This window comes from Furipterus horrens, unplaced genomic scaffold (assembly GCF_987537825.1).
Source record: "Furipterus horrens unplaced genomic scaffold, mFurHor1.1.pri manual_scaffold_8, whole genome shotgun sequence".
In the NCBI taxonomy this organism is placed as follows: Eukaryota; Metazoa; Chordata; class Mammalia; order Chiroptera; family Furipteridae; genus Furipterus; species Furipterus horrens.
In genome coordinates, this window is record NW_028327178.1 from 93930424 (window position 1) to 93946404 (window position 15981).

At 36.4% G+C, this 15981-nt stretch overlaps 1 protein-coding gene across 1 annotated transcript in view; it reads right to left on the bottom strand.

Moving 5' to 3' along the window:
- RBL1 (RB transcriptional corepressor like 1) overlaps nucleotides 1-15981 on the bottom strand; it is a 68840-nt gene that overhangs the window by 28789 nt on the left and 24070 nt on the right. Inside the window, exons 13-16 of the mRNA XM_090286371.1 lie at nucleotides 9738-9902; nucleotides 6224-6356; nucleotides 2568-2834; nucleotides 1587-1798 (exon numbers count right to left, since the gene is read on the bottom strand). Of these exons, the coding sequence (XP_090142497.1) occupies nucleotides 1587-1798; nucleotides 2568-2834; nucleotides 6224-6356; nucleotides 9738-9902 (777 nt within the window). The remainder of the gene's footprint in view (nucleotides 1-1586; nucleotides 1799-2567; nucleotides 2835-6223; nucleotides 6357-9737; nucleotides 9903-15981) is intronic.

The following is a 15981-nucleotide window of genomic DNA, read 5'->3' on the forward strand; positions in this document are numbered from 1 at the left end:
GGAGGCTAAAGACTTGTATACTGAAAAACTACAAAACACTGCTTAAAAAAATGAAAGAAAACACAAATAAATGGAAAAACATGCCACATTCACGGATGAAAGATTTATAGTTAAGATGTTAACACTACTCAAAGCCATCTACAGATTCCATGCAACCCCTATCAAAGCTGCAATGACATTTTTGAAATAACAGAAAACCATCCTAAAACTCATAGAATCTCAAAGGACTGGAAAGCCAAATAATCTTGAAAACAGAGAACTAAGCTGGAGGTCTCATATCCCCCAACTTCAAAACTTACGACAAAGTTACAGTAATCAAATGTATGATACTGGCATAAAAACAGACATAAAGAGACCAATGAATAGAATAGATAGCCCCAAAATAAACTCTAATATATATGGTCAAATGAGCATTGACAAGAGTCCCAAGACCATTCAATGGGGGAAAGAACAGTTTTTTTAACAAATGGTGCTGAAAAAATTGGATATCCACATGCAAAAGAATGAAAATGGATCTTTACCTTATACCACATACAAAATTAACTGAAAATGGATCAAACACCTAAGTGTAATTGCTAAAACTATAAAAATGCTAGAAAAAAAATAAAACAGGGGAAAAGCTTCATGATTTTGAAATAGGCAATAATTTCTTGGATATTACACCAAAAGCACAACACAACAAAACAGATAAATTGGATTTCGTAAAAATTTGAAACTTCTGTGCATTAAAGGACATGATCAACATAGTGAAAAAGGACCCTACAGAATGGGAGAATATATTTGCAAATCACAAATCTGATGAGGGATCAGTCTTTAGAGTATATAAAGAACTTCTACAACTCAACAACAAAAAACTCAAATAAAAAATGGGCCAAGGAATTCAATAGACATTTCTCCAAAAAAGACATACAAATAGCCAATAAGCACATGAAAAGATGCCCAATACCGCTAATCACTAGAGGAACACAAATAAAAACTACTGCGATTCAAACTCATTAGGATGGTTATTACTAAGAAAAAACAAAAAACAAAAAAACCTGAAAATAAGTTTTGGCAAGGATGTAGAAAACTTGGAATCCCATGTGTATTGTGCAGTCACTGTGGAAAGTAATATGGCATTACCTCAAAAAACTAAATTTAGAATTACTATTCCACTCCTGGATATATACCCGGAAGAACTGAAAGCAGAGAATTGAATAGATATTTGTACACTAATTTTCATAGCAGCATTATTCACAGTAACCAAAAAGTAGACACAACCCAAATGTCAACCACCTGTGAATGGACAAACTACAAAATATGGTGTGTGTATATATGTATAATGAAATATTAGTCTCAAAAAGGGAATTCTGACACATGTACAATAAACCTTGAAGACATTATGCCAAATGAAATAAGCATGTTCCAAAACGATAAATATTCTATGATTCCACTTATATGAGGTATCCAGAGTAGTGAAATTCATAGAGACAGAGGAGAATAGTGGTTACCAGGGGCTGGTGTGGGGAAGATAAAGAATGGGAATTATTGTTTAATGGGTATAGATGATTAAATGAATTCTTTTTAGATGCTATAAAATCACATACCTTTCTATAAAACAGTGCTAAGGACCCAGTTCTCTTTGGTCTGCTTGCTCCAGCTGGATATACTTCTTGTGCTTTAGTCAGATGAGTTTGTTTTGGAGAAGCACCAATTAATGACTCAGCAGTAAGAGATACAGGACTCTCGACTTTAGACTCCTGAGGTGTATTCATGGAAATTGGTATCAATGTGATCTCCCCAGCATCATTTGCAATACCTAAATATACAAGCAAGAGTTCTGTTTTAGCAAGCTGTATGTGCTCCAGGAAAATCAATTATATCCGTCTAAGTGTATAAGCATAGGACTGTTAGAAAAGGAGAGGAAAGCCACACAAATAATAATTCTAAGTTATAATATTATTATTTATTTCTTCTCTGTTTTGTTTTGAGCACTTACGAGGACTTTCTAATCAAAAAACAAAAATCTTGCCCAATACACTCATCTCTAAAGCTCAGATAAGAATATAAATCCTAACAAGAAGGGTAGTAAATTTATAAAATGGGAAAATTCAAGAAAAAGTACAGGTTCAAAACAAAAAAGGTAAAGCACAGGATTTTTAAGGCAGTTAAACTATTCTGTGTAATACTATAATGGTTAATAGGTCTCATAAGACATTTGTAAAAACCCATAGAATATACAAAATCAAGAGTGAACACTAATATAAACTTTGGACTTGGGGTGATAATAATGTGTCAATGTAGAATCATCAATTGTAACAAATGTACCCTTCTGGTGTAGGAGTGTTGATGGTGAGGGAGGCTATGTGTGTTTGGGGGCAGAAAGTATATGGGAAATCTTTACAACTTCCATTCAATTTTGTTATAAACCAAAAACTGTTCTAAAAAATAAAAATAAATATTTTTTAGGTTCAAGAAAAAATCCTGGGTTAGCAATGCCATGTCATCCAATCCAGTAAGATATTCTTAAATTTTATCCAACTCAGGAAAAATAAATAAATAAATAAATAAATGCATTAGAATGTTACCATGCAATGGGATTGTAACTTTATGTCCTGCTGTCCCTGTTACTATGGCTGTGGCCATTGTTAAAAGACTCTGCCCAGGTGAAATTGATATATTTTCCGCTGCAATGCTTGAAGAAGGAGCAATTTTCAGTTTTTTCCCTTCTGTTATGATCCTTTCCATAAGTACTTCCTTTGGGGGGTCCTCCCCAAAAAGTCTTCTCTTAGCACTCCCTGCAGTAGGAGAACTGTAGCGTTCATGGACAGAAATTGGAGACAATGGTTGCACATCTAATAAAGAGAAAAACAAGTTTAAAACACTTTGATATGTATTCCAAAATAGCGAACCAGGTTCATTCATTCATTCAACAAAAGATACTGAGTTACCATTCTAGGCAATAGGAATTCAGCAGTGACTAACATGGCCTCTGTCCTCATAACAAGTCTAGGGGGAGAAAATGGGCTGTGTCATAAGTCCTTACAATAAAATGTGAAAATGATAGCTGACCTTCTTGGTTTCTTGAACTTTTGCCTATATTAAAGGAGCAAAATGTTAAGGGTCAAGTAGAAACTTTATCTCTCCAGAGTCAAGGCTCAATATTATTGTTTTCTAAAAATTTTCTATTATTTCTTTTGCCTGAATCCTCATAAGAAAATAACTTTTTCCTCTAATTATATAAATAATGTATACCCTGAATATTCATAGTAGCATTATTTGTGACAGCCAACAAGTGGAAATAATCTAAATGTCCATCAACTAATGATGAAATAATCAATATCCATACAATAAAATAGAATCCACCCATAAAGATGAATGAAGTGGTGGTACATGCTGCAACACAGATATATCTTGAAAATATACTAAATGAAAGAAGCCAATTAAAAGGCCTCATATTTACATGAAGTGTCCAGAATAGGCAAATCTGTAGGGACAACAAGTGGATGAGTAGTTCCATGGACTTGGTGGAGGAACAACTGGAGAATGATTGATATTAGGTATAAGGTATGTTTTTGGAGAGATGAAAAAATTCTGGAATTAGATAATGGTGATAGTTGTAAACTCTGGTGAATATTCTAATAACCAATAAATTGTATAATGGTATGTGAATTATATCTCAATTAAAAAACTCACTGAAAAAATTCAAATACTAAAAACTATAATGGAGAAAATAACACTCAAAATCCCACCACCTGGAAAGAAATCACATTTTGGTCACTATACACACACACATACATATAATATACATATAAATTATAGTCAAAGATACACACACACACACACAATTCATGCTTTGTACAGTTCCAGTATGCAGAAATTTCAGTGATTACAGTTTAAATTAACAATACCTCTAGCTAAACAGATCAAATTTCAATTGCCATGGTATATTAACTGTAAATTGCATAAACTACAAACTTCAGTCCATAAATTATTATGTAAATAATAGCTGTACATCATGATCAGTTACTGATCATGTCACTTCTTTCAAAGTCTGTAAGTGATTTTTGGGGGCACATCTGTTATTCATTTCATGTAGACAGCAAAGCATACAGTTATGTTGCCTCCTAGTCTCCCAGTGAGAAACCCATACAACATTTTACAAAGCAGACAAATGAAAGGGGGAATTGTCAAAAAAGAGAAAAAAGAAAAAGAAAAGTGAAAGTGCAACAAAGAAATAAAAAGTAATAATGTTGAAGATGAAATTAAAAGTGTCATGAAGTTACAGAAGAAAAGCTGACTCTGAAAGTGATGTTGACACTGCCACTGTGCAAGAGATTACATGCATAGCTAGAATTACTTTGTAAAGATGAAACTTACTGATATAAAAGGAAAGTTGTTGCAACAAAAAGGATGATGTACAACAGGAAGTAATGATAGTAAAAATTTAACATAGAGGAACTCTGAGATATTTCACAGCACTGAAAGCACAGAGAATAAAATGTTGAAAGCTGGGAGCATTTGAGATCTTGCTTCCTGACATTGTGTTCATTCAAATAAACTCTCATAAAAATTCTCAAAAAAATAAATAAAATGTTGAAAGCTGATCCAAACTTAGAAAGGAACATAACAGTTCACCAAGGCACAAAATAGACGCTCCCTGAGTATCATAGTTATGTGAGAATGCAGCAAACAGTTTAAGCTATTTTCTGTAAGTTTTTTAAAAAATAAAATACTTTTATTTTCAATGTTTCTAATGTTTTAAATTATATTGTACTAATAAATGAATGACTTGTTCATTTCACTAAATAAATAACAGAATTTTTAAAGTTTTTGACAAGATCTTTAAAGGTTATAAAACAATCCTAATTATTTCCATTGTTTATGAAGATTGTTTTATATGCACAGCTTGCACATTTTCATAACTTCACTATGTGTAAAGCAAAGCACATGCATGCACACACACAAATAAAAAACTATTGTTTAAAAATGATCTGGAGCTATGTAACTATTGAAGCTGAATATTTGTTTATCTGAGGTTTGTTCAGGAATATTGTATGGTCAAAAGATTTTCTTAACTGATTTAAAAAAAATCAAGAGCTACATAATCCAGAAAATGCACACACAAGTTTGCTATAACACAAGAGAAAATAAGGAAGAATGCACTAAAATCTTCCTATTAATAAGGCTCAAATGACCTATTCTAAGAATGTATAAATAAATCATTTACTAGATGAACTTTACATCCCAGAGTTCTTTGCTCTGCTATAAATATTTATATTTCTATAGAGACATGCATCGACAGAGCAATAATATAACTTCCATCACATTTGAAAACTAGGTAATGTATTTAAATAGTTTTCCATTAACATTTAGGAAAGGCTGTCTGTGTTTATTAAAAGACCAAAATACTATTTTCACAATAACCAACAAGCAATTTAAAAAATGGATTATACTCGCCCTGACCAGTGCGGATCAGTTGGTTGGGCATTGTGCGTTGCCTCACAAAGCAAAAGGTCGCTGGTTTGATTCCCAATTGGGGAGCATGCCTGGGTCACAGGTTCAGTCTCCAGCAGCACATAATGCAAGGCAACTGATTGTTCTCTCTCACATAGATGTTTCCCTCTCTTTCTCCCTCCCTCCCCCTCTCTAAAAACAAGTAAATCTTTAAAACATAATTATATTCAAAATCAGACTGGAAATCTAATTAACATAAAAAAGTGCAGAACAAGCCATACTATGAGGCTGACATAAGCATTAAGCTCCCTTCAAATCCTGATGAAGAAATTAATATAATATTAATAAGACTTAATCCTGGCCAGGTGGCTCGGTTGGTTGGAGCGTCATCCCGCACACCAAAAGGTTGTGGGTTTGATTTCTGGTCAGGGTACATACCTAGGTTGTGGGTTCAACCCCAGTCAGGGCGTGTATGGGAGGCAACAGATCAATGTTTCTCTCTAAAAATCAAACATATCCTTGAGTGAGGATTAAAAAAAACGGGGGAAAGGGAGGAAAGAAGAGGAAGGGTTTAGTCAAGGAACTATTATAAATGACCAATGGACATGGACAACAGGGTGACGGGGTGGGGATAGACTGTGGGAAAAGGGGTAGGTGCGGTTGGGGGTGAGCAATGGGGTAAAAAGTGGGACAACTTAATAGAAAAAAGCAAAATAAAAAAAGACTTGAAATTTCCTCTGAAATGTGATCTTTGTTATTTTTCACTGTTTGCCAATGTTGAACATACCCTTTCGAAGACTTCCACTGTCCGTCCGAACTTCTTTTACTCTGGGATGTATAAGCGGAGACATTGGCATCATGGGAAGGTGTCCCTGTATATTTCCTCCATTTCCTGTTTCAAAGTTATTTGGAAATATAACCTGTTGAAAACAAAAGTCCTTTGCTTTACATACAGATAAACCTACTGATGAAAACTTGTAAGAGGAAAAAATAAAAAATGACTTGTTTTACTATGTAATGTCCCTTTCCTTTTTTTCTTCACAAAATTTAACAACTTACATTAAGTGCTCAATAGTTAATGTTGTTAAATATATGTAAAGAGTTCATCTCATAATGTATCTATTTAAGTTTATCAACAATTAGAAGTAAACCTATGAGGTCAACACTATCATTCTCCACCTAGAGATAAAAAAACTGAGGCTCAAAATGTGAAATTTGCCCAAGGACATACCACTATTAAGTAACAGAGCAAGAGTCTCAAATCAAATCTTTTTCCCTCAAGTTCATAGCTTTTTAATAACTTTCCTAGTGGATTTTATAATAGAAATATTGATGAGTACTAAAGATTGCCCCATTAACCGGTCGGTTGGCAGCCGTCCGTCTCGAGAGACGATGGTGTAGCTTCTTAAGAGTCTATCTGCACCGCCGAGAATGGTTGTGCAGTCCGACTCGGGAGTGACACGGTATCTGTCTCCTCCCGTGTTGAATCGACATCTTGCGATGACGCTGGAGTGTCCTCTCCAGTGAAGCTGAAGCTACAGAGCCTGGGCAGGGTGATATGGAGGGTCTGCTGTTGCCCATGCAGCAGACCCCCCCTCTCTTCGCAGCTGAAGGGTCCAAGGGAAAGACGGAGTCAGCTTGGCTTCAGGTGCGCCGCAGGAGTTGCCGGTGTTGACTACAACGTCAAACCGCCTTAGGGACTCCGGCTCCGGATTTTCTGTCGGGGTTTACTCCCTTAGCCTTTCCCCTGAAGAGGTATGCCGCAAGGCAGCGGAGGTTTTTTGGAATCAGAGTTTTCCTTCTCTGATGTGCCCTGACTGGAAGATCGAACCAGCGACACTTAGCTCGCAGGCCGACGCTCAATCCACTGAGCCAAACCAGCCAGGGACTCAAACAAAATACACTTATGTTATTGAGAAAGAAGCTATAATTGTCAATTAGTGCTCAAAAATGCTCAAGGATTTCGTCCCTGAGTTCAGGAGCTGGCATCACAGAGAGCTCTGGGGCAGCTTCTCGCGTAAGGTTCCCACTGCCTTGAGTCCAGAAATCAGAAAGGTTGAATTTTTCAAGCCACAGTGCTACAAAAGACGAAAGACTCATGGAAGAGTTTTTTTTAAGAAATTATTTTCTTTTAAGTTCTTCCTGTCTTGCAGAGTTCCTTTAGTAGTTTGGGATTAAGGAAAAGTTCAAGAATAAGGTACAAGGAGAGAGAAAAGCAAAAAGGAATGAAGAGTTACAAAAGAATAACAGAGGTGATGGGAAAAACTCAATTTCTCACAAGATACTAAAATGTTGTGATATTTGCATGTATGAGGCATAAAGTTCTGGCTTTTTTATTCTAAATACTACTAATAAAAAGTATTTCTTTTTTTTTTAAAACAATTTATTTATTTGTTTGTTTATTTATTTATTTATTTTTAGAGAGAGGGGAAAGGAGAAAGAGAGGGAGAGAAACATTACTGTGTGGTTGTCTCTCACTTGCGTCCCCAACTGGGGACCTGATGTGCAACCTAGTCATGTGCCCTGACTGGGAATTGAACCAGCGACACTTGTTTTGCAGCCCAACGCTCAATCCACTGAGCCACAGCAGCCAGGAAAAAAGTATTTAATTCTGTACGTGGATGTTTAAAAATTAAAAATGATGAAATTAATGGTTTATTAGATATGGAACCAAAATCATAAGCAACAAAAGAAAAAATAGATAAATTAGACATCATCAAAATTAAAATCTTTTTTTATTCCAACGGACTTCATCAAAAAAGTAAAAAGTAACCCTGGCTCGTGTGGCTCAGTGGACTGAGTGCCGGACTGTGAACCGAAAGGTCACTGGTTCAATTCCCGGTCAGGACAAATGCCTGGGTTGCAGGGTCAGGTCCCCAGTTGAGGGCATGTGAGGTGACTGATATGTGTATCTCTCACACTTCGATGTTTCTCTTCCTCTCTTTCACCCTCCCTTCCCCTCTCTCTAAAAATAAATAAATAGCCCTGGCTGGTGTGGCTCAGTGGATTGAGTGCCGGCCTGTGAACCAAAGGGTCTCTGGTTCAGTTCCCAGTCAGGGCACATTACCTGGGTTGCGGGCCAGGTCCCCAGTTGGGGGCACACGAGAGGCAACCACAGGCTGATGTTTCTCTCCCTCTCTCCCTCCCTTCCTCTCTCTCTAAAAATAAATAAATAAAATTTTAAAATAAATAAAGTATAAAGACAACTAACAGAATAGGAGAAAAGTTTTGGGAACTCATACGTTGTATGCAGGAGTTCTATGGACAATACACGAAGAATTCTTTTAACTCAATAATAAAAAGATAAGTAACTGAATTTAAAAATGGGCAAAAGATCTGTATATTTATTTCTCCAAAGAAGATACATATATAGTTATTAAGTACATGAAAAGATGTTGAACATCATTGGTCATCATGAGAATGCAAATAAAAACCATGAGGTATCCCTTCACGCCTACCAGAATGACTAGAATCAAAAAGAAAGCACTGACTGGTGAGGCTCAGTTGGGTTAGGTGTCACCTGCAAAGCAAAAGGTTGCTGGTTCAATTCCTGGTTAAAGCATAGTCTTGGTTGTGGGTTCGGCCCCTGCTTGGGGCATGTAGTTTGGAGAAAATGTGGAGAAACTGATATCTTCATACATTGATAGTGGGACTGTTAAATGATGCAGCCACTTTGGAAAAAGGTCTGACAGTTCCCCAAGCACTTAAACAGTTATTATATGGCCCAGCAATTGTACTCTTAAACATATATTCAAGAGAAAGAAAACTTATGTCCATATAAAAACTTGTGCATGACTGTTCATAGTAGCATTATTCCTAACAGCCAAAATATGGAAACAATCCAAATGTCCATCAATTGATAAATGGTCTATCTATGCAATGCAATATCATTAAGCCATTAAAAGGAATGAAATGCTGGTACATACAACATGGATGAACCTTGAAAACATTATGCTAAGTGAAAGAAGCCAATCACAAAGGAATATGATATATTGTATAACTTCATTAATATGGAAGGTCCAGAATAGGTAAGTGAATAGAGAAAGAAATTAGATTACTTATTGATTAGGGCTAGGGAGAAGACAGACGGATGGGAAGTGATAGCTAAAGGGTATGATTTCTTGTTGAGGTGAGAGATATATTCCAAAACTGACTGTGCTGATGACTGCATGTATCTATGATTATACTAAAAACCACGGACCTGTACACTTTAAATGGGTGAATGTATAGTATGTCAATTATATCTCAATAAAGCTGTTATTTTCTAAAATGACAGGATTATTAGCCCTGTCCTTACTCACTTCTTCACAAGTAGGAACTTTGTTTGCAGAAGCCTGGAGAGCTTCCCATAGTGCAGAATCATGATTCCATGCTAAACTCTCCAAAATCTGTTCTTCGATGCTGTTCAGGTGTTTCACCATGTCCCTGGAAAGTCCCTCCTCTGAACGGATCACCACCTCAATAACCTGGAGACAAGAAAATTGAGAAGTTAGTGTAGTCTCAAGCAGTCATTTCTAGATTAGGTGGGTTTGCATGTATGACAAGTTCTGGTCTAATTAATGACACAGAATCAAGGATATCTTTGAAGGAGTTTTTAAGATCTTCAAAATACTTTCACATACACCTCTGTTTTTCATGTTTTCTTTACATGAAAAACTAAGACAATGACTGATGAAAGCTGTTAACAGCCCAATAGTGGCAGAAGTCAGGTACTGAGCTCCCAGCTCATTGCTATTTTGAATTTATTACTATTTTGAATGTAAACTTATTGCTATTTTGAATTCATGTTATTCTTCCTAATAGCTCAAAAGAGCAGAATGAATAACATAATTAAAGAAACATTGTTTATATTGGATTGGCCGAAAAGTCCATTTATTGTTTTCCATAAAAGACATTTTTCATTTTTACCAATAATTTTATTGATTTGGCTATTTTGAGTATGTCGGCTATCTCCTGTGTGGTATAATGCCGATTGTTCTCAATTGATGTCTCAATTTGATGGCTATCAACTTCAACTGGTCTACCCAACCACGGAGCATTGTCCAGCGAGAAATCTCCAGCACAAAATTTCACAAACCACTTTTGATATGTTCAGTTAGTCACAGCACCTTCTCCATAGACTGCACAAATCTTTTTTGTGTTTCAGTTGCATTTTTACCTTTCTTGAAATAATAAATCATAATAAGTCAAAAATGTTGCTTATTTTCTTACATCTTCAATATTGAAATGGCCACACAAAAATTTGCCAATTTTGATAGGTTTTTTATAAAATGCATGCTGATATGACAGCAGTCACAATGCAATCTAACAAAACTGTTTTGAAAGAAGTTAAAGACAACTGAGCACTACTAGGGCCATCTTACAAAAAAAAAAAAAAAAAGACAACTTTTTTGACCAACCTAATATATACTATAAGTCCAGTTAAAAAGAGTAAATATCTGAAACAAAGTCTATAAGAATATACACAAAAGTATTAACTGATTATTATTATTTATAATTAGAATTTCAATGTGATTTTTAATATTTACATTTGTATGCATTTTCTGTTCTTATGTATATATTATTTATATGGTTAAAAAACAAAGACATTTAACTTCCTAAATAAAACAGGATGTAACAAATAAAAATAAATTGTTATTAGGTAAGGGTAAAACAACTCTTCCCTTGAATAAAATTACATATATTTCCTAACAGTACAGATAAACATACACATAAACATTAAAGTAGAAAGAAGCAATTTTCCCTAAAAAACTAAAAAAATATTTAAATCTCACTCAATTGATAATTCAAATGGATGATTGTTCTAGTGATTTTCATTTCTACAACTTTAGACATATTTTAGGTATAAAAATTTAACACTTCAATCTAACTTTTCAATCGTCAATAATTTGAAAGTAGCACAGACTGACAAAATAGTAACTAAATCATGCTAATAAGTATAATAATAGTAACCTTAGTCTTAAATCCGAACACTGGGTAACATTAAATGTTATTGTAGCCGTGACCTCTGTTGTATAAGAAAAAAGGTTAATAATAGTTCTAGCAGAAAAATAGGAACTAAGTAAGATCCAGCTATACTGAGTTAGCTCAAATTTGGGAAAGGAACATGATCTCTTACTACAGTTTCAATTATCTAGGCTATAACCAGAATAAATTTCAGATCTTTCTTTCTCTTGAGATTTTGTCTTTTATCATGCATCTTTTTAACAGGATTATGATTTTAAGAGTTTTTTTCAATTGATGTACAATATTATATTAGTTTCAGGTGTACACCCCAGTGATCAGACATTTATATAACGAAGTGATCACCCCAATAAATCTAGTCCACATCTGACACCACAGTTATTACAATATTGTTGGCTATATTCCCTATCTACGTATACTTTACATCTCTCTGACTGTTCTTTAACCACAAACTTGTACTTTTTAATCCCTTCACCTTTTTCACCCACCACCCCAAGACCCTCCCATCTGGCAATTGTCAAAATGTTCTCTGTACCTATATATCTGTTCCTGGTCTGCTTGTTCGTTTGTTTTTTAGATTCCAAATATAAGTGAAATCATATGGCATTTGTCTTCCTCTGTCTGACTTAGCTCACTCAGAACAGATACCTCTAAATCAGCAATTTCCAACTAGTGTGCCAGAAGAGTTTTTAAAACATGCCATATGCAGTCAGGAGCACTGATCTCTTTTCTCTTATATTATGAAATTAAAAAATGACAACAGCCAACACAACAGCTGTCCGGTGTCAATGCCATCTTGAACCATAAAAATATGTCATACAATAGCTTATTAGTTACATCACACAATAAGGTTGCATGTGATTAATTATTGGTACCATAAATCCTTACAAACAAATATAAGCACCTGATCTTTCTAGTTCTCACCCAAAGACGTACTTATTGATTTTAGAGAAAGAGAAATGAAGAAAAAGAAGAGAAATATCAGAGAAAGGGGAATAAAGAAAAAAAGAGAAAGAGAAACATCAGAAGAGAGGAAGGGAAAGAGAAAGAGAGGAACAGGAACATTCATCGGTTGCCTATGTGCCCCAACCAGGGACCAACCCTGCAACCTAGGCATGTCACCTGATTTTTAAAAAAAGTCACTTTGGAGCAAAAGGGTAGGTAGTTACTATTATTATGGTAAATTACATTTTTTTTTTGTCAGATTAGCAAATAATATATTTTTTGGTGTGCCACAGAATTTTAGTAATTAATTTGTGCCATGAGATGAAAAAGGTTGAAAATCACTGTCCACTCATGTTGTTGTAGATAGCAAGATTTTTTTTTTTAATGGCTATATTCCATTGTATATGTTCCTCACTTCTTGATCCATTTATCTATTGATGGACACTTAGGCTGTTTCCATATCTTGGCTATTGTAAATAATGCTGTAATAAACATATGGATGTATATTTCTTTTCAATTTAGTGTTTTGGGTTTCTTCGGATAAATACCCAGAAGTGGAATTACTGGGTCCTTCATTATCTTTTGTTATAACCTTTGTTTTCAAGTCTATTTTGTCGGATGTAAGTATTGCTACTCCAGTTTTTTTGTTTTCAGTCATACAACATCTTTTTCTATCCCTTTACTTTCAGTCTGTGTGTGCCTTTCTACCTGAAGTGAGTCTCCTATAGACAGCATATGTAAGGGTCAGAGGTCGTTTTTTTAATCCATTCAGCCACTGTCTTTTGACTGAAGGATTTAATTCATTTGCATTAAATTATTGATAAATATATATTTACTGCCATTTCATTATTCATATTTTTTTTTCCTTCTTAAAGAAAACTCTTTAACATTTTCTGTAATACTGGTTTGGTGGGGCCAAACTCCTTTAGCTTTTTGTCTGGAAGGCTTTTTATGTGTCCTTCCATTCTAAATGATAGCTTTGCTAGATAATCTGTTTTAGGTCCTTGTTTTTCATCACTTTGAATATTTTGTGACAATCCCTCTGGCCTACTAAAGTTTTTGTTGAGAATCAGCTGACAGTCTTAAGGGAGCTCCCTTGTAGGTAACCACCTTTTTCTTGCTGCTTTTAAGATTTTCCCTTTGTCTTTAACCTTTGGTATTTTAGTTATGATGTCTTGGTGTCAGCCTCTTTGAATTCATCTTGTTTGGGACTCTGCTTCCTGGACTTGTACATCTATTTCCTTCAGCAGGTTAGGGATGTTTTCCATCATTGCTTTTTCAAATAGATTTTCAATTCCTTGCTTTCTCTTCTCCTGCTGGCTCACCCATGATGTGAGTTGTTGATACTTACAGCCCCAGAGGCTCCTTAAACTATCTTCATTTTTTTGGATTCTTTTTTCTTTTTGCTCTTCTGATAGGATATATTGTGCTTCCTTATGTATTACTGACTTGATCCTCTGCTTAATCTACTCTACTGTTGATTCCCTGTACTGTATTCATTTCAGTTATTATAATATATTCATTTCTGTTTCTTTTTAATGCTTCCTACCTCCATTTTTATGTTTCCTATCTATTTACTGAAGTTCTCACTAAGTTCATCTACTTTTCCCCTAAGAAGCATTTGAACATTCTTAAAAAAAAAAAATTCATAGTGTTTGCAAGTTAGAACTTTTTTTTTAGATTTTATTTATTTATTTTTAGAGAGAGGGGAAGGGAAAAAGAGAGGGAGAGAAACATCCATGGATTGCAACCAACTGGGACCTGGCCCACAACCCAGGCATGTGTTCTGACTGGGAATTGAATCAGTGATGTTTGGGTTAATAGGCTGGCACTCAATCCACTGAACCACACCAGACAGGGCTTGAGCAGTCTTATAACCAGTGTTTGGAACTGTGCATTTAGTAGATTGCTTGTCTTCATTTTGTTTCGTTCTTTTTCGGAAGTTTTGTTCTGTTCTTTCATTTGGGACATGTTTCTTTGTCTCCTCATTTTGCTGCCTCCCTATGTTTGTTTCTAGGTATTAGGAAGAGCTGCTATGTCTCCTAGTCTTGGTAGAGTGGCCTTATGTAGTAGGTGTCCTGTAGGGTACAGTGGCACAGCCACCCTGACTACCCTAATTACGTGTTCCAGGTGACTACCCCCAACCCCTTGGGCTGTGTGCACACCTTCCTGATGTAGTTGAGACTTGACTGCTGTTGGGACGTCAATGGGAGAAATTTATCCCAAGACCCATTGGCTGAGAGAAGTGGCCATGACTACAGTAGAGAAGCTGCTGTGCAGGAGCTAACTCCACAGGGCAGGATTTGCACCAGTGGGACTCTGGTGACCAATGAATCCATGCCTTAAGTGTGTTCTTTAGAGAGGTGGTTAGGTAGTGCTCTGGCCTGGTCTGAAGCTGCCCATGAGTTGCACTGGCCCAGGGCCCTCCTGGAAGGTGCAGGCCAAGATCAGCTGACGCCTATGTCCTCCCTGGGACTACCTGGCATGAGTTAACAGAGTGACCTACGGATGGGCTTTGAGGTGCCCAGGAGAGACAAGTTGTGAACCAAGGCTGATTGGTGCCACTAATACTCGGCCTAGAGCCACTTAGCAAGAGGTATGGGGGAAGCTGAGGCCAGATGCTGCTTGTCTGGGGTTTGTGAACCTTTGAGAGATTTTCAGAAATTCTCAACATAAGCCAAGAACAGGCCATTTGTATGGAAAAACCAGTGGAAATAGTTTGCATAGGCCTGAAAGTTATGTGGGGCAGGGTCTCAGAACCAACAGGGTGGGGAGGACAGTATTAGCCAGACTAATGAAGACTAAGTTATGTCACCTGTCTGTCTGCTCTATGAGACAAGGGCTCAGCAAAGGAACAATGGCCTCTGCCGGAACTCTGTCTGGGAGAAAGCGGCCCTTCCAATTGTCTCCCCAAAGCCAGACAATTCGGTTTCTCCCCATATGTCCGTGGGGACTTTGGAGCTGCCGCCCCAGCACTAAAGCTCAGAGGGGTGAGTCTTAGTAAGTCTGTGCCCAGGCCTTTTAAGAGGAATGCCTGGGCCTCCAGAAGCCCTTCATCTCACTTAGTCAGAATCCCCATTGGTTTTCACAGCTAAAGTTTTGGGGACTTCTCTTCCCAGCACTGGAACCCTGGGCTGGGGCTGGCATCCCTTGTTCCTCAGGGATAAACTCTGCAGCTGAGATATCCCTCCTGATTTTTAACTGCCACAATATGGATGTGGGACCAGCCTGCTCTGCATCCCTGCCTCTCCGACCAGTCTTGATGTGGCTTTTTTATATCCTTAGTTATAGGACTTCTGCCCAGCTAGATTTCAGATGGTTCTGAATGATTGTTGTTCTGTAGTTTAAATTTTCATGTCGTGGGAGAATGTGAGTACTACATTTAACTACTCCCATCATGTTGACAGGAAGTCCAGGATTATGATTTTCATTCATAAATATGGAAAATTCAAAGTTAACTAGTAAGTTCCTGGTTACATTTCCCAGTCAGTGATGGAAAAAGAACCAAAGCTGCGAAATTGACTCAATTTATATATACCCTTCATCCTCTCCCTTTTGCCCTTGATTTCACCCAAAAGAAATATGTTTTCAGAATACCTCTGGAAATAGCCTCCAAACATCACTACAGGTTCTTCC